Raw genomic sequence first — 20,038 nt, forward strand, 5'->3', positions numbered from 1 at the left:
ACCGTTGTGGAGGAAACATCACGGGGTCTCCTTCATCCCGCGTTTTGGTATAGGGGGACCGCTTACTCGGTACTTGTTGAGTCCAAAGATATCGTCCTGCCGGCATTCTTCTCCAGCGGCACGTATACATTTATGCGTGACGTAGCAGTTATCAATTTGAATAAATATGGTCAACTATAGCCATCACGGTAATCTAAGTTCATGGTCAATATTTGATGATATCCGTACGGGGCGACGACCGACGTAGACCGAGTTCTAACTTCGTTGACCGGTTGCAGGCGGAAAAATTATAACGAGGCGTAAATATTTACCGATTAGACTAGAAACTCGTCTAAAAAGCAACCGTTTTCTGTTCCCGTGAGGCTCTATTCGATTGTTTCTGAATGTTTTCGAAAATGAATCAGAACAGTCAAATCTATCACATCGTTGAGATTTTTATTCATGTTTTCGTTTTGAACATAATTCATGAGTAATCAAAATAATCGTTTATGTATTCCGTTAATGTAGTCCAGGTTAGTGGTTCTCAACCTTTTTTGTTTATTGAATCTTTTGTTCCTAAAAAAATTCATAGAGCCCTAAAAATCCGAAATGTCTATTTGAAAAAATAATAATAGGCACATAAAAAAATTATGTAATAATATTTCATCAAATTTATCAATATTATCATTAATCAATTCTTAATATTCCTTTGCCAAAGCAAACCATCAATTTTATGTTAGAAAGCGTGTAATTTAATTTTTTTTTTTAAAAAAAGCTTGAATTTTGTCATTTGCTGTGAAAACTGATGTAAATTTATCTTGTGTTGATTACTCTTTATAGTTTTGTAAAATTATCAGCCAAGCAATGAAATTCAAATAATCAAATTTTATCAGCAAGTCTAATTTTAAATCAAATGGGTGTTTAATGATAAAACGTACAATTCATTCCGAAATTCAAATAATCGTACCAGTGCTTTTCCTTGATAACTAAGAAATATAGCAATATTTGGATTTCATTAGTTCAGATGTGCCCACGAAGCTATCTACGGAGCCCCTATACTTCTCTCTCGGAGCACAATTTGAGAACTGCTAAGCTAGCTTATATTTTTAAATAAGTCTTTATTATTACGCACGTGTCGAAAATGTTTACGGTGATGTAACTTCTTTGAGATGTGACGTACCTAGGCACCACTGTTTGGGACTAGCACATTTGAAAAAGTGATGCTTGAATGATTTTACTATTTTTTCATTTTATTTACATTTCACAACATTTAAAAAAAACGTATTTTACCTTTTAATCGAGTCCAGACTATAATTCAAATAAAATATCAAGTTATTTGAAATTTATTTTAATCAGTTGATAACAAATAATTTCCCTCGTTATATTTGATAAAATAATTCTCAATAATATTATCATAACCTTCAGCACCAGTACTTGTCTTTGTGGAGCACAAAACATTACACATATGAATATAATATGAAGCAATGATTCCATTGTATAATTAATTTATAAAAACTTTTTCGTTTACATTTTATGTTCATGTATAAATTAAAAAATTGAATAATTATTATTGTACTTTGCTATTCCAATTCGTATTTTTCGATTATTATTATAAATGTCTATAAGAATATAATAGTATAAGAGCATAAAAAGCTGAAGAAAGTCGATGTTTAAATGAATAACTCAATTAACAAAATCTAATTTCAATAAATTTAGCTACGTTCATAATTTTTTCACACACAACTGTACATTCTTATAATCATGGCTCGGATTTTATAGCATTTGCTAATTACTATAGGATACAGACAAAAATAGCAGAGTGAGATATACATTTGTTTTATACACATGGGACTTCATATATGAAATTTTATATTGCTATATATTACATATTTGAAGTATTTTACATTTTTAGATTTTTGCTAAAATACATACTATAATGCATTATTTTGTATTCTTCATAAATTTCTTTAACATATATTAAAATAAAAATAGAAAACAATTTTAATTAGTGTGAATCTATAGTAAAAAAACCCACTTTTTCGTTTCATATTAATATTTTGAATAATATAATATTAGCCATATTGTAATCTATTTTTAGGTAGCTCAACTAAATAGAATATTATTCATTTATGACTTCTCGTTGGTTTTACTTGTATTTATTTTATTATTGTTTAGATAGTTGTACAATTTGGTAATATGTTTAGAGTAAAATATACTGTCCACCTGTCATACGGTTACGTATGTAAATGTCAGTCAGTTCTACATATCGTTTAGTTACGTTTATAAATTATAATCGTTTATTAATATAATTTTTTTTGCAATTTTTTGCTACTTTAATGTTTTTAAGTCATATTATAGTACACATTTTAAAATTTTTTTTGGTCATATTGCAACGCATATAAAAATACCTTGTAGTGCTATAAAACCCGAGCCTTATAATATTTTCTAGTATACAGAAATAATATTTTATAGCATTTATAAACATTGTTAGAACGGATTTTTTCCCCAAAAAATATCAATGTTTAGAATTGTAAGTCTCGAACCAGCAGTCGATCGTCAACAAATAATTCGAGTTTTATAGATAGAGAGAAGAGAAATGTATATTCTGCCTCTAGGCAGTGGCTCGGTGCATTGTACACGTGGTCGACAGAAAAAACCGGTTTCGTCCACAGTTCATCATTGTCTGGTTGCGGCAACACCGATGGGTGCCCCTCGTCACACAGTAGTATTATAACGGGCGATTGTAGATTTCTCCAAAATATCGGTTAAGATAAAAAGGTAATAAAGGTCTAATGTAAACTCTACCAGTTTTTATTTCTTACCTGTAATTGGTATATGTAAACTCCGTTAGTTTTTTTTTTGTTTTTTGCCTGTGAATCCTTTCATAGTCATCTAAGAAATTAATTTTTTAAAAGTCAACCGAATGTTCATATTTTTAGTAAAGTTCTTACCGAATTTCAAACCCATATCTATATAAAACTAAATGGCATATCTCAAGTTAATAAGCTAAAAAATTCGAAAAAAAAAAATAAATTACAGTGTTACAGGATGCTATAAATAGGTACACTAATGGAGTAACACAAGACTTAGAATGTTTACAAATTGTATCACATCATTTTAGTTTACATACTTTGCATAACTATGTACTTTTGGATTATTAGATTAGGTTAGGTTATAACGATTATTTATTATGATTTTTGTACTACGATTTAAATATTTTATGTGAACGTAGTTTAGATTTTTTAATAGGTATTTTTTCTCCTAAATCACTATGAAACGAGTAATCGTAATTTTGCTTAGACATGTTTTATGTTGTAATTTTTGATTTATATTGCCGTTGCGTGCTGCCACCCGCATGTCAATATGACGGTGGCTACGATTTTCTCCCGCTACGCCAAAAAGTTTAATAATATTGAGTAAAATATTAATATACATATAATATATTAATTCATTTTTATTTTAATGTAAACATTATTGTAATATAGCCTATCAGACATTATTTTAGTATAATTATTTGTGTAATCTTAATAGTAATCTTAATCAATAATTAGTTCGTAAGCGGACGCGAAAATTATATAAATTTTGACTGAATTGTGATGATATTATTATAATTACCATTATATTATTTTTACATTATCCGCATTATAAAGGCGGGATCCCACGGCGCGTGACGCGTTATTCGACTAAATACCGCGCCATCCTCGCGGGCCGACCGTTAGAGCATCTATACAATCCCACGGCGCGGCGCAAAAATTGTCGAGCGGCGCGGCGCTCTGCGCGTGCTGTTGCTAAACAGAATTTTCGTCTTGAATCCAGAGTATCGATTTATAATCATTGTAATTCTGTAGTTCATGAAGTGTAGAGGTCTATTGGGAATTTTTAGTGAATAAGTGTATTTAATAATTATTTAAAAACGGAAACTTCATTCAATAATTAGTTCATTTGACTATTCCATTTTGAATTAAAATATAGTACAAAAAATAACACAAAAAACTATAAAATTGGACTGAGGCGTGTTGAATACACACGCCGTGGGAATGACATGTGGTCGAGTTACGAGCCGCCTTTGACGCGTGTCACAGAGACCGACATTTATCGGGAAGAGACGAGCCGCGCCGCGCTTACACGCCCTTACACGAGCCGCGCCGAGCATCACCGATCCCACGGCGCGTTTATAAAACGGTTGACAAAACAATAAAATACTCGCCCGCGTGTTGACTATTTTTAGAACGTTTTGTCAATTGCACGATAACAACTATGACTCTGTGTGCGTTCGTCGCGTGCTTGCGCTGTGTAAAAATACCTAATAGCGTTTCCTATCGGTTATTATAACCGTTTCGCTTTGGGTATAACGTACTCTTAGCACACTAAATTTATTTGAGGGCAATGAGAGGAGTCGATTTTAAAGTAGTGATTGTCGACGAAAATTAGTTGTTATTAGAAATCGAAATTGATGATCGCACAGGTTGTTTCTCATAATAATACCTGATAATTGCATCGTCTCATTAATTGGTTGATAATATCGTATAAGCAAATAATCAATTAGAAATCGTGATGAACCAAAAATTCAAACGGTTCCTAAATGGAATCATGTTACTTTATATAGATAATAATCATCATCGATCAATAATTGTTTTAATATTACAATTTTTGATCATATTGTAAAATATAATTCGTTTTAATCTGTTAACAAAAATATTGTCTTGATAGTTTTGAAAAAAATTTCGTCATTTTTAAATATTTAAAAATGTCACAAAAAAATATAAATTATAATACAAGTTTTAAAAAAGTGCATTCGTAAATATGGTTCAGGTTTTAAAAAATGTTATAATTAAAAGAAAGTTTTGACAAAAATGTACCAATTCATTACATTGGAATTTTTTTTGTAATTACGTCTTCTGTAGTTTTTAAACGGTTAAATATTTTTTGTTTTTTGGGATTTTTTTTATATTTTATATTATTGGCGCAACAATTTTTCATGAAACATCTCCACCGAATTACATTTGTTTGTGGCGTATAGCCAAAAACATATTTAAAACCATCAAAAATCAACATCGTTTACCTCTTTCGCTTATAATTCCATTTCAAGAGTGGTATTAACTTAGTACCGTATCCAGTGGTGTATATAGGTTTTCATTTCGGAGAGGGCCGATTATGTATTTGATTTTTGGGTGGAAGAGAAGAAGGAAGCACAATATTACGAAAAAAATTACTTTTACACTATAAGACTTCTTGACTGTGTAAACAAATTTTTTATTAGAGTCACTCAAAATTCACCACATTTTTTTAAAAGAATAAACAAATTTTATAATTATAAAATTTTAAATTATCGCATAAGTAACATTCTCAGTGTCACGACAAATTTTCAGAAACCCCCAACATTAAGACATATCCATGTTAAAAATAACAGTATTTAACAATGGTGTTTTTCATTTCAGAGTGGGCCTGGGCCCTCTCGGCCCCCCCATAAATACGCCCCTACCTAGTACATTTCCTTAATAGATTTCGTATAGTATGTTCGAGATAATTTTGATGATTATGAAAACGAATCTAAGATTTAACAAGGATATCGAGTATCAGAGTTCAAAAAAAAAAATTCAACGAAGTAGATCATTAGATGATATTGATTCATAAGAATGGCAGTTATATACAAGAGTAAAGATAATTAGTGATATTAATTTCATAATTTATGATAGATTTCTATCGGAGTTCAATAAAAACAAAGTGGCATACATTAAAACAGAGGAAAAATTGAATTTTTATTGATTTTATGCTGATAGAAATTAAATAAAAATAAATAAAAAATGTACAGTCAATGTATGTAAACGAACTAGATTTGGATCCCGATAGTTATCTTGAAAAATGATTTCAATTTCATAGTTCATTATGAAATTAAAGATGGGAAAAATTAGGTAATTATCTTCTTTTTTTTTTTTTTTGAGTAAATAAACATTAGTTTTTGAAACGAAAAAGATTTAAGTTTTCCAATAAATTACTGTTGTTACTTTCACAGTTTAATTGAATTGCACCAATTGTGGATATTTTTATAAAATATGATTTTATAAAAAAGGCTGTAAACGGCCGATGAGTTTACAAATTTTATGTGTACACACGAATACGGACCCAACGATAGAGAACGAGTCGGTACCGATGACATTTCCACGAAGGCTATGGCTACCGCACAACACAATGAAGATAAATTCCTCGGTGTCACCATCTTAAGACTAGAATACGTGGACTTATGAAACTTTGTGACACTGAGACGATGACTTTAACTTATACTGAAACATCACCAAACTTATGAATACACTGAATAACGGTCGTTATTTTTTGGGCGTTTTATTTATTTTATTTATTTTTTTTTTGCGTACCTACGATGATAACAGTTGCATACGCTATTTGCCGGTCACCCACGGAGACATATCTCTTCCGCCAAACGATACTGCAACAGAGCAACACGCCAAGAGCGTCTAAAAACCATAGAGTATTATAATATTACTCTATGCTAAAAACAGAATTTAACCGTGATGATACTGTGCTTGCGGGAGCTGTTATCATTAATATTTCGGTGCATGTGAACCGTGCGATTATCGCACTGCGATAGTATCACAACCCAATAAGCGCTTTTTCTAACTCTTGTCTCAGATTTCAGAAGAAGAGTACAAAAAGTGAAAGAAGTACGAACTACGAACAGAAACTTACAGGAGCCCTGCTCAAATGTTTGATCACACTTAAGCAAACTTAAATTTGAAGACTCCTGGGTCAACGATGATTTGGTGATGGTGGCGGAGATTGCAAAAGCACCCAAACATTCCTACTTATTTAAAATTAAAATTTTTTGTTTAATTCTTTTTAGTCATGGGCAGTTAAGAAATATAAATACTTATATTATTGTTATTTGATTATTATTTATTATTATCTAAAATTTATTGATATAAGATATTATTTTTAAAGAAAATATATTTCAATAATATTTAAAATGTACAAACCGATTTTCAAAATAATAGTTTATGTCAATACATTTTAAATCATAATGAATAATAATAACCAAATTATTTATACTTCTTAACATATATATGTCGAAGGAGGACAAGACGAATTTTTAATTCAAAACCGGTCGTACTCTACAAATATAATAGTACTCTAGGCCGGTGGTCAGCAACTGTCAGCCTGCGACCCGCATCCGGCCACACGTCTCTTTTATACGGCCCGCATTAAACTCAAAAGCTAGCAAATTTCATTGAATATCATATGAATTTTTTGCATTGTCTGGCCCATGAACTCTTTTTAATTTGTGAATGTGGTCCTAAGGTCCATAAAGGTTGCCGATCACTCAGGGACGCCCGGATGGGGGGGGGGCAGTGGGTGCCATTGCCCCCCTGAGATTTTCGTGTCACTTACAAAATTAGAAGTTTTTTTTACATAAATTTGATCTTGGGTATTCAGTGACTATTCGACAATCCTTGTATCTAACAAGTATCTAACATTTTTTTAATCAACAAATTGATGATTCAATTAATTTATTTGCTTCAAACAAAAGGAGGTTGTCATTACTTTTTGAATAAAATATGATGTGAATTCAATCAAATAAAGTTGTTTTTTGTTTAAACTTTATTATATTTTTTCTTATAAATATTAAAACTAATAGTGTAATTTTATATAAACTTAAATGAATTTTGATTTTTAAAAAATTATTAATGATAGTATTACAAAATATGAGTAGATGCAATATGTAGCAGTAAATCTTCCTATAAGTATTTAGATACTTACAATTTTTTAGCCCCTTCTGAGCTACATTTCTGCGGGCGTCCCTGCGATCACTGCTTAATATGTTTCATCTTCTCCTTTGTGTTTCCCCAGCTATATGGGATCGGCCACCTCTGTACAAAACCTCCACTCATTTAGATTTTCTAACATCTCCTAGGCACACAACAATAGCTTAAAATAAATAATTTTATTTATATATTTATTTATTTCCATACATAATTATAAAAGTACTTTAAGTATGTTCATAGTAAAACATATACGAATTCAGTTTATAAAATAAAATATACAAAACACACGATGCAAATTGCAAAATTAATAATAACGATTTTAATTACAATGAACTTCTTGTTTAAAATAATAAATTTGAATCATCGGTGCTTTAATTTTTTTTTTTCTTAAGTTGAATCGGTTTTCATTTTTAATTATATCCATTAAGAATTATTAAAAATAATTTATATTATGTCTGAGCCACTTCCAAATACATATTTATAATATATAATACCATTCCTATAAACTCTCTTAACGATTCCTCTTACTATACTAAACACACTGAAGAGATAATTTGTGACCTCTTCCATATTATTTTTAGTTTCCTCTCATTATCCTCCAATCGTTTAACTCTTTTCAATTTTTTAAAATCTCTAAAACATTAAACTTACTCTATCTTCTATTCTTAACCCCAATTTTGAAATTATTATAATCCGAATACTATACTTCATCCGTGAGACTGGTCTTTCCGTTTAATTAGATCTAATTTGTATTAATTGAAATGTATAACATAATATTTTAGTTTATACCAATTGTATATACCTGTAAATGTTGAAATAAATTGTAAACTTACAAAGTTTCATAAAAAAAAAAAAAAAACAATTTAAAATATTTCTATAGAGGACTAATAAATTTGTTATTTGCAGCGTGGATTAAATACACTATTTTTTATAATGTAAATTGCGATTGCGATAAAAGATGTATACTGAATTTTTCTAGTAAACTTGTAATCTTATAAAATTGTATAAAACATAACAAACAACCCATTCTAAAACGTTTAATTTTTCGGTATTAAATAGCTAGTGTAATGACGTGCATCATTCGACTGTAAAAGACGGCACAAATATTTTATTATGTATACAATTTATATGTACGTTATTTTTAAACCTTTTCAAATAAATAAATAACGGTATCTTCGATACCCGCACGAACGACACAGATCGAACAATAAATACTATTGACATCCCTACATTCAAAGGACAGGCCCAAGGTCCATGCCACCGCATGTGCCTATATAACAGGGACACACACCACCCTTCAGAGAGTTCTTGATCTTAGGTCGTCAGTGCATGCGCACCGATTATAAGATCAGCGACGAGCTTATACATACGATTTGTTGTGACTTATTCAAGTTTAATTTAAATAAAAAAATATTAAATTATTTTAATCCGTTCGACTTGCGTTCTTCGTACGAGTGTTGAAGAGTATCCGGTTCTAGTGCTATTAAATTCTGCATTTGTCCTTTCTTTTTCAACCTCGCGTCGACATCAGAAGGTCTACAGCTAAACAAGTAAGTGCTGCTTTATTTGGCTTGGCAGACTGCATACTTCCGCTGATCGGCTCTCGAACCCTCTCGAACCCTCTCAAATCTGAGAGCCCTCCCTTAAACAAGGAGGAAGGTAACAACCCATTAATACCTCACCGCCATTCATATATGTATTACATCCTCCATACTTTCCACTCATCCCTTCTCCCAACCTATTTTATTTTTTGTATTTTTGGGTTATTACACTAGCAAGCAAATTATCTTGGATTCCCTTTCGTTTCGTTTGCGCGCAAAATGTTACATTTATTCTAACCAAGGCTTATTCTAAGGATTTTCATCTACTGCCTAAAATACATTGAAAAGTTTTTTTTTCATGAAATTAATTAAGAGAACGTTACATCCGCATATGTTGTCTCCGTCTGACATATCTACAACATAGCAAATTTACGTTCAGTGATTCAAATGTAGTGATGTTAGCTTTAATATTAGAGTAAATTGACCTATAATCAAACCTCAAGGGAAGAATATTGTCTGTGGTTGGTCAGTTGTTTCCATTATTTTAATTTTTAAGAGTGTTATGAGTACGTAAAATATAACGTTTAAAAAAAAGTCATAACTCACTAAAAATTAAAAAATCGGAAATAACCGACCAACAAGACACAGATAATATTCTTCCTTTGAAGTTTGATTATAGGTCAGTTGAATCTAATATTAAAGCTAACTTCACTACATTTGTATCACTGAACGCAAATTTGCTATGTTATACGTATGTCAGACGGAGACAACACATGCGGGCGTGACGTCCTCTTAACACAATAATACTTATCCCTTTAAAAATAAATTTTGTATTGATATCTTAGAGTTTCGATCATTGTGTGGAAAAAAAAATAAAATATAATTTACTTTTAATTGCAAATAATACGAGACATTAGTAGTGAGTACATAATTAAAAAATTTCAATACTATATTTCATTCTTCTTATTCTTATAAGTTATTAGTTATAATTTCACAATAAAATACAAATACAAAAAAAAAAACAGAAACCATAATTTACGTTTAAAACTTTCTTTTTTTAGTCGACATAAAATATTAGATTAATATATTATTGCACGTTGTACCTAATCATAATTCGTTAGTCGAAAAATTATATTTTTTATTAGGTGCCCAGTGCCAATATTCATGAAGCCAACGGTACTTTTGATATTTTTAATTTATTTGAATCCTACTGCTCATTAGAATAAGGCATGGGTTAATTAAATGTTCAACTTTCCATATAGGTACTCCATACTCGTATTAAGTTAACCATAATTAATCCCTTAGATTAATTTTAGGAATACTTAATCAAATTTAGTCGTAGATTCAGTTATCCAGATATCTTCTATTTCCTATTGGCCGTTAATACTCCAGACTGATGCAAATGAAAAACAACATTAGGTAATAAATATTGACAATTTTGTTATCTTTAAATATTTATTAAACATATAATTTTTGAAGAAAAAAAAATATCGATTTGCAGAATCGGTTTTTCGTATTTTCGGGAAAAAGGTGACGTACAAAATTCTAGCAATGATCACATGTATCATATTTATTGACATGACATATACCTAAACATAACATCAAAAATTTCCACACGAAAATGTTTAGTTTGACCAGTTTTTATCCGATGAGAAGTCGGAGACACGTGTATTAACATTAGTCTACAGACTCCCTACAGCACTTTGGTTGTTATATGAATAATAATAACTAACAAATTATGAAACATTTCAAACAAATTCATACAAATAACGCGCCGAATGTTGTTTGTTTAAAAAAATGTTGAATATTGATGGGGTGAGTGGCGACACGGACGTCTCAGATAGTTATCTCGGATAGTTATTATGAGATAAGAGTACCTGTTGTGCGCCGACCGAACTGATAATAAATACGGTGTTTAATGAATTTGAGTTTTAACTCTGCACTCGCTTGACTGTTTGAAACCAATCTATAATTTTATTAATTTTATTACGTTTTTAGACATAATGTTTGGAAGCGTTGTGAAACTCGACTGGCAAAGTACTGCAGAGGGTGAAACTATTATGCAACATTTTTACAACCCACAAACAAACGGTAGAAAATTTTTCGGTAGGCGACTGACATTTCTTATATAATCGCATTACTTACGTTCTGTGTATTATAATGTGAAAAACTTAAATCAGATGATATATTTTATTGTAATTTTTATAATATGAACGCGTTTTGCAATTTGTTAGGTCTGTTGGAACGACCAATACTGCCAAACATTGAAGAAGTATCATACAAATTGTTTTTTGTCGGCAAAAGTGGAGCAGGAAAGTCATCCACAATTGCTAGACTTGCAGGGATAGTTAACTTTGATGACGAATATGTAGAAACCCGAGGTATACGCAAGAGTAATATTTATTGGCCTGTCAAAGTATGGGACAGAATTATACTATTCAGGCTCCAATGTTGGGATGCTGGTGATAGAGACATTAAAAAGTTTGGACACATATTGCCAGTAAATAATTATTTGAATTTTTGATCATAGAATTTATTTTAATTTTTATATAATGTGCTATCTGTTTAATTATTTCAGGTGTGCAAAGAAGAAGCAGATGCTATTGTGTTTGTATTTTCATTCACCGACCCTAGTGGATTATCTACTATTTCAACAAATCTGCCCACATACATGAATGACAAAAGTAAACCAGCTCCAATTGTTATTGGTACCAAGTATGAACATTATTATTTAACAGTGCAAAAAAATGTAAATATAAATAATAAATATAATATTTATTATTTCAGATATTGTTCGGGTGATTTTACAGCTAAAATTACAATTGATGACATAAAAGAATTTGAAAAAACACAAAAAATCACCATATTAAAAATAAATAAAACTGATACCAGTTACGATTTAAAAGAAAATGAACTTACAGCTTATTTTTTAAATGTTATTTGTGAACAATTATGGATTAGAGATCAAAACTACATATTAAACCAGGAAATGGGATCTTCTCAGATTATATAAGCTACAAGTTATTAATGTTATGATGATAGAACGTTAAGAATTGATTTTACATGCACCCATAAAATAGGTGTCATGTACTATAAATTCTAAATTTATTAGACATTTCTTGGAGAAAGTGGGGATGAATACACTACTATCAAATGAGTATTATATGCCTTCTCCTACCACTTCTTTGGTCCATTTGTTAAAGTCAAGTTTAACTATGGTGAAAAAGTAAGCTATATCATTTGTTAATACAATATGAAAAAAATCTTAATACTGTAGGATTCAGCATTATTCTTTTTTATTTGTTAAATTATTATATTATATATAATATAAACTATATTTAACTATTTGTACTTAGAAAATTTTTTTTTCTCGACTACTTAGTGTTTTAGGGCTTAGGGATCTTAAAATACGATTGCTGTTACTATTTTACTATTCATGGGTCTCTATCATATATATCATCTGGGTTCTCCCTTCTGTTACTCAATATATTGTTTTTAAAACCATCCTCCAAATATGACAAAACCATTTTAGCAATTTAATTTTACTGTTAACCGTAATGGTATTTGTTTGCCCAATAAATAATTTTTATTTATTTAAGTACTTTACTTTTGTTATTAAACTGAACACTTTGATATAATTAAATTGTTAAAAATTATCTAATATTTTAAGATATATTAATAACTATAATATCAAGATTCAATGACTATATTTTTAATTATATTTTCAAAGAAAAATGTTGTAATTAGGTAGTTAGTATTATAATCATTAACATATCAAATGAGCAAAAATATTAAAAATTATTACAGGATGTCAAGTTATATTGTTCAGTATTTTATAGAATAGATCTTTTTTTTTCAGTTTTAATGAGACTTACATTAAAGTATCTCAAAAAACATAGTCATATGGAAATAACTCATGGGCAACTTCATCATACCAAAAAATCAATGTTTATTAGGTATATTAAAATCATGTAAAAGTGATCGAATTTTTTTTTTAAATTTAAACCTGGTTGTTTTAAAATTAAAACTATAAATCACTAAATGTTTTCTTTCGTAACATGAACAAGTTAGTTCACTCAAGTTGATATTGAAAAAAATATTAAAGTAAAATAATCAGAATACATTTCAATAAAACAGATTCTAATTACTTAAGTTTTATTGAAAACATAATAGTAAATAATACAAAAACTTTAACATATATTTGTGAATAAATATACATTTAATAGTTCATCAGTTTGTTCATAATATATTAATACATAAAATAAATTATAACGGTTATTAATGTAACATACAAAATATAAATTAGATAGAAAATATCAAAATATGTAATTTTTGGTACACCTTTAGATTATATAATACTTGTTTCAACATCATTTGAGATGGGTGATAAGAAACACATTAACTGTAAATGCATCCGAGTCTTGAACTGCTCTAAACATTTCATGACATAACTATATGAACATAAAAAAAATATATATCATATTTAATATTACACAAATAATTTATACATAACATAAGTGCTGTTACCTAAAACCAAATGGTTAAGAAAAAAATGCTCATGTAAATGTAGTTTAAATATTAACAATAAATCCATTAATAAATTACACGTGTGTGTCAATAATTAAAATTCAATCATGAATAAAATCTTAGCTACTGCATAAATTAAAAAATTAAAAAAATTACCTTTCATCATTTTCTGTTTTAAACGGGGGCACAGCATCAGTAGCATCACAAAAAAAATCCCTATAAAAATAAAAATAATAGTTCTAGTATAATAGTAGGCAGTATTTATTGACCTTAAGACTCGAGTATATTACTTTGAATTTGGTGTAAAATAATTTGATAAAGTAAATGTCAATGCCATCAAATCCAATCTAGCTTGCATGGCACCATTATCACTAAAATGTGTAACACAATTCATGAGACGTGACATTTCTTCTGATATAGTGATCACAATAGCTGACAATACAGCATACATCAAATCTGGCATGATAGTTTGGACCTTAAATAATTATTAGCGGTGATTAAGAATAATTCATAAATTAACAAGTTTTAATCAAACCTCAGAGTGTAAGGCAATCAAATTGGTGATAATTTCTTTGGCATACGGTCTCACATCTTTTGGAGGTAAAAGTGAAGGAGAATCCCATTCAAAACTACCCACGTACATGGATGGTTCAATTGTTCCAACTAAGGGATCACTTTTAGTTTCAATATAAGTTTCAAGCAATTTACTTTCAGTGTTTTCAAGCAATTCAGAAGCTCGAGCCACTACAACATCAATAGTTGGGAAACCATTGTCTTCAAATTCTTTTTTAAATTTCGGAAGCATAACATTTCTTGTATAATGACTGTTACTTATTGTTACTAAAAGTTTTTGTTCCCAAACCTAAATTATTTCATTCATTCTTAATTCTTATCATTAACATAGTTTAAAAATTGTGTGTAAAAATAATAAGTGATACAGTTAATGAATAAAAAAGATAAAAGTATACAAGTATTGTCATAAAAAATTTAAATTTAAAAAAAATGGATAATTTAAAAGGCTTCAAATAAATACATTGTTTTAACATAAGTATTATTTCATTTATTATTTTATTTTACTCTTAACTACATACACCAGGTACTGAGGGTTACTGTATGTTTAGGACACATTGTATGGGAACATGGAATTGTTGTTAAATTACTATGGAGTTACCTACCTAGGAAATAGTTAAGCCAAAATCAGCTAAACAGCAATGCTAAAGGATAATTGAGCGGAATCAGTGCCGGATTTAACCATTGTGCCACTTTAAGCATTAAACAAATTGCCTCTTTTTATTATAAATATTTTTCTAGTCAAATAAATTTTATTACAGCACACAATTATATTTGTTTCCTTTATGACTTATAATTTTAATGATATAAAATAAAAATATACAGCTGTAATAAAAATTCATACATACATTCATATGAAAAACTTAATTATAAAAATATGATATAAAATATAATGATAAAAAACATGGTAGTAAAAAAAGCTTAAATACCTAGTTCATTTTTAAATTATATTTAAAATTAAATAGTTTGATACCCATTGGCTTTATTAAAATAAAACATTTTATAATTAGTTGGGTTTATTTTAGTTTTAGTTACATATGATAAAAATGTAATATTAAAAATTATTTGCTGCCCTAAGCACTAGCTTATAGTGTTTCCTGGGAAATACGGCACTGGGCGGAATATTATGCAATAATCTGACCATAGAATAAAAACAATTATGATAATATAAAACTTTCAAATTTAAAAATTTTTGAATGTTTGAATTAAAAAAAATATTATTAAAAAACTTACCAATTCATTTTGTAATTTAAATCCTGTAACTGAAGATCCACCAAGAGACATAATTGTTGTAGATGAACAATTAGTATCAGCATTTAAGCCCACTTGTTCTAATACCTTTAAAATAAAAATGATGTCAGTCCTAAAAATAAAATACGTTTACAGTTGCATAATTTTATACCTGTGAAAAATTCCAAAAACATTTATGAACTAATAGTTGCAATTCGTTTTTAGCAGTATCATTATCAACAAGTGCAGTTTCTCTACGCTCATTACGTATAACATATTCTTTGGCTAAATTCATTGCTTCCATTATGATTTTGTAGAAATCATTTGGCTATGGAAATGCATTTAATAATATGATAGTTTTAAACAATGTAAATCATAGAAAATTAAAATCACCAATTGCGATATAGTTCCTTGTTTTGAATGAAAATCTAACTTCCATGTTTCGGTAGTTTTTAGCTGTATAATTTGCTCAGATGCTTGTTTGAATAAAATATTTAAGCAGTGTAATCTGATTAAAATAATTCAGTACAAATGTAATGAAGTTCAACAAATTTTAAATAATAAATATCAAACCTTAAATCAAATATAACACTAGAAATCTTATTTAAAGCCTCATTGGGAAGATCTAAGGCCATTAAAACTGAAAATACTGATCGGATTTGTTTTAGGCAATGTGGTAACCATATGATTGGCACTGGAGAATATGTGTTAGTTGTAGTTGTAGGTAACATAATTGTTCTATATATGTCAGATACAGTAACAATTATGTCTAAAATCATTTCCTAAAGGGGTAAAAATAAAATATATTTTTTACTGTAATAGTTAAAATAATATAATGGGACATACTTTGAAATCAAATTCATGACTACAATCTGGCTTTATAGCTAAGTCACCAACAAAGTAATTTTGTCCAAGTTTCCATAAGTCAGGAAAATAATCCGATATTACAGTAGCTATTTCATCGATACATAATACTTTTTTTGGTTCAGTGTTCTAAAAAATATTTTTTATTATAAAATCACACAATTAACTAAACATGGCTTAACATACTTGGGACTCAATTTGCTGTGATAAACTAATATTTCTTTTATGCTTGTTATGAGGATGTCTATTATTCTTATCTAAAATTTATAATAGTAGAATTAAAATAAATACATTAATGTATTTAAAACAAATATTGATTTTTGATACTTTAATGTATAAAGAATTTATTTATTTATAGCCAATTTAATCAGATAAGAAGGCTCTATCTGCAAATCAACTATTACATTTATGAAAATATAGATACGCCTAATGGATTTAGAGAACTCATACACTTTTTAAAAGACAAGAAAGCAGAATACCACAAATTTTAACACTAATCAGAAAAATCAATTTGCCAGAAAAATGTACTCTCTGCAACAGCAGTTATCTTGCAAACTCTAAAGACTATGTTAAAGACAAAGAGTTGTAGCAACATTGCTAAGACATTAATTTAGAAGACTTTAAATGTATAACCAATCCACTTATTTCTCTTTTCACAACAGTTATGTCTAGGGCTCGGATTTCAATGTATTTGCATCTTTTTCTTGAGATATCAAACGCGATGCTTTCCAAACTACAAATTTGTTTCAAGTACTCCGTGTTCTACCCACAAACATTTTTTGCATTTTAGCGGATTTTATACTTTTTAGACCATTTTTTGATATTTTAAATGCATTTTTTTTATATTTTAAGACATTTTTGACCTATTTCTTGTATTATAACTAACTTCAGTTGATGTTGAGAGGTCATTTTCAATATATAAAAACTTAGACAACCGTCGATCATTCAAATTCCAAAACTTAAAAGAAATACTAATCGTACAGTTCAATTAAAATATAATTATATGTAATTTAATTTTTAATTTTAATTTTTTTTTTATTTGTTGTAGTGTAATGTAAATAAAGTTTCATTTTTTACTCATTTTTTAATAAAAATTTCCACCTCTAAAATGTTACCACCCGGGGCAACTGCCCCCTTTGACCCTTCCCCTTAACCCGGCACTGAATAACGTAATTTAACTATATGGACTCAAGAATAAAATGATATAATCTGTTTTTTCACTTATTTTCAGAAATGTTTGGGGTTAAAGATAAAAGACAAATCAGTTTGCTGAAAAATCATTATACAATTTCTTAGAGTTATACTTGTATTTTGCACGCAATAAAGAAAAGGATCTGTACTTAGAACTATCTATAATTTCTCCATTGTAACACTAATTAGCTTTCTAAATTTCAAAATTTCTTAGCCTCATAATTTTAATTCATAATTATTGATCAATAGTGTGTAATAATAATTATATACATTATTATAAACTTTTTGCTCTTGAACTATTATAAATAAATTTAAAATTTAAAATTAATGGTTTTAAGAAATAATTAACTTACTAGGAGTTTCATTTTCTTGTTCTTCAGTTATAAATTGTTGATAACTAGCTTTTATTCTATCAATAATATATTGCTTCATGTGAATTATTGCTTCCCAACCAGGATCGCCATTATCATTCAGAGCAACTAAATTTCTACAAATATGAAATATATATTTTAATTTTTTTCCTGATTAAATAAATATTACCATATTTATAGACTATATAATTATAATATTCATACATTGAAGAGAAACCCTAAATGTAATTTAAAATTATCTAATCGAGTAAAAACTTTAAACTTTTTTTTTAAATATGAATCCAAGTATTATACTTTATATAAAAATAATTATTCTGAAAAAAATCTGAGTTTGATTTAAGACAATTAAGAACATTAAATATATTCTAAAATTTAATGTTAGGGTACATTACATATATTTGTATGACTATATATGTTATAATTAATATTACCTAATAATTTTCTTTTGTTGTTTCAGGGTTGTAGGCATTTGATGGAGCTTAGATTTCAGATTCATTCTTATATTTATTATTTTAACTTCAACTTCTTCTAATATTTTTTTGAAAACCTTTATCGATTAATAATGTATTACATTGTAAACATTTTTTAATAAAATATTATATATTATAATTACTTACAGAAACTTCAGTTTTTCCAAACAAATTCAAAGCCCTTGCATAATCATTAATAATAACATCTACATCTTCATTTTTAATGTTACGATCAATATTTATTGGTAATTGAAACAAAAATTTATATCTAGTCATTACAGCTAATGCATTTCTAGTAGCTTCAGCTTTTTCTCTTCTGCTTAAAACTCCATGGAATAAATTAGTAGCTTCTTTTAAAGATTCTGTAATGACATTTGTTATATTGGTAAATAACAAATAATAAAAGCCATATTTTATATTTACGATTTATTGCTTCTTCAACTCTAAAAAGAGTTTCATTATTTTTTTCAAAATCAGCTTCATAACTTTGTTTTAAAGAAAAAAGAGTGTCTAATTGTTCCATAACTGATCCAACATTATCCTAATATAAAAAATTATATTAATAATTTAATAATTATAATTATAATTATATTATCAAATTGAACATGTTATTTAATAGACTTTTTTTTTGTTTTTACTTACTTTTAAAAAAGATAGCTGTCCTTCATTTTGTGAATCTACTTTTCTTTTTAAATATGATAAACCTACTCTTAAGTCATCGAAAGATGTCCCGTGATGGTGTTCAAGTAAAAACCATGCTGGTTCAAAATTTTCTGACAACAGATCACCAGAACCATCCGGAAATAATTCAGTTAGTTCATTTTCAGGGAATTTTCTTAATGCAGCAATGAAAATAATTGTAATCAATACTTTGGTCTGATGGTTTAAATAGTTATTTTAAAAGTACATACTCATCTCCTTCAACGGATAGACCAAGAGGATCATCTAATTGGAATATAGTGACTGAACTATTTTGCCTACCCCAGTTCAGTGGTGCTTCTTCTACCCAAACTGCGCTCTCTTTTAAAGGACCTATTGTTTCGTGATAGCCTCGAAATTGTACTGTGCTGGTACCAATACCTCCAGATTTTGTGATCAAAATGATATCACCACGTCCTTTTCCTGGTCCAGATCTTGCTATAATTTTATTTGGGGATTTCCATTCAGCCGAAAGCATACACTCACAATCACATATTTTTAAGCCTGTAAATCCAGTAGTATTGTCAAAACATTTCCAAAGATTATTTGATTATATTACTTGTTAAATCATTAGGACTGACTCCTAAGTACTCTCCTCTGATTGTTACTCTCGTTCCAGGTGGCCCTTCTTTTGGAGAAATCCCAGTCACAACAGGGCTTTTAGCCATCTGTAAAGAACTGGCCGATTTAACACTGTTTAAAACTCTATTCGGTAACTATTTAAAGGAGTTAAATTGAAAATTTGAAAATGGAAATTTATTAAATATTTTCAAATGCTGAAAAATTAACTTTATCAAATCAGATTTTTATTATCAAATTAT

General features: G+C 28.6%; 2 protein-coding genes across 2 annotated transcripts; one reads left to right on the forward strand and one right to left on the reverse strand.

Moving 5' to 3' along the window:
* The first annotated feature begins 11,186 nt into the window (after window positions 1-11,186).
* Window positions 11,187-18,595, forward strand: LOC112691527 (REM2- and Rab-like small GTPase 1). The gene is made up of 5 exons (XM_025565798.1): window positions 11,187-11,401; window positions 11,530-11,795; window positions 11,874-12,010; window positions 12,083-12,521; window positions 18,506-18,595. The coding sequence occupies exons 1-4, from the start codon at window positions 11,299-11,301 to the stop codon at window positions 12,306-12,308; spliced, it is 732 nt and encodes a 243-aa protein (XP_025421583.1). The 5' UTR covers window positions 11,187-11,298; the 3' UTR covers window positions 12,309-12,521; window positions 18,506-18,595.
* LOC112691526 (exocyst complex component 2) lies at window positions 13,578-20,022 on the reverse strand. Its single transcript, XM_025565797.1, has 17 exons — window positions 19,777-20,022; window positions 19,430-19,721; window positions 19,161-19,353; window positions 18,942-19,059; window positions 18,666-18,880; window positions 18,480-18,595; window positions 18,031-18,164; window positions 16,673-16,743; window positions 16,469-16,615; window positions 16,196-16,404; window positions 16,016-16,130; window positions 15,795-15,950; window positions 15,626-15,730; window positions 14,358-14,684; window positions 14,113-14,297; window positions 13,979-14,038; window positions 13,578-13,746 (listed from the first exon to the last, which is right to left on the reverse strand). Exons 1-17 carry the CDS (start codon window positions 19,883-19,885, stop codon window positions 13,644-13,646), a joined length of 2,655 nt encoding a protein of 884 aa, XP_025421582.1. The 5' UTR covers window positions 19,886-20,022; the 3' UTR covers window positions 13,578-13,643.
* Between the last annotated feature and the right edge of the window lie 16 nt (window positions 20,023-20,038).

This window comes from Sipha flava, unplaced genomic scaffold, assembly GCF_003268045.1.
Source record: "Sipha flava isolate LNK unplaced genomic scaffold, YSA_version1 64_pilon_pilon, whole genome shotgun sequence".
NCBI lineage: Eukaryota > Metazoa > Arthropoda > Insecta > Hemiptera > Aphididae > Sipha > Sipha flava.

Bases quoted from the DNA above. Each gene is read 5' to 3' on its own strand.
- LOC112691527 (XM_025565798.1), top strand. From the start codon at position 11,299: ATGTTTGGAAGCGTTGTGAAACTCGACTGGCAAAGTACTGCAGAGGGT. The intron at 11,402-11,529 runs GTAGGCGACTGA...GCAATTTGTTAG, and splicing joins AAACGGTAGAAAATTTTTCG to GTCTGTTGGAACGACCAATA. The intron at 12,011-12,082 runs GTATGAACATTA...TTATTATTTCAG, and splicing joins CCAATTGTTATTGGTACCAA to ATATTGTTCGGGTGATTTTA.
- LOC112691526 (XM_025565797.1), bottom strand. From the start codon at position 19,885: ATGGCTAAAAGCCCTGTTGTGACTGGGATTTCTCCAAAAGAAGGGCCA. The intron at 19,354-19,429 runs GTATGTACTTTT...TGCTGCATTAAG, and splicing joins CTATCCGTTGAAGGAGATGA to AAAATTCCCTGAAAATGAAC. The intron at 16,131-16,195 runs GTTTGATATTTA...TATTTTAATCAG, and splicing joins AGTGTTATATTTGATTTAAG to ATTACACTGCTTAAATATTT.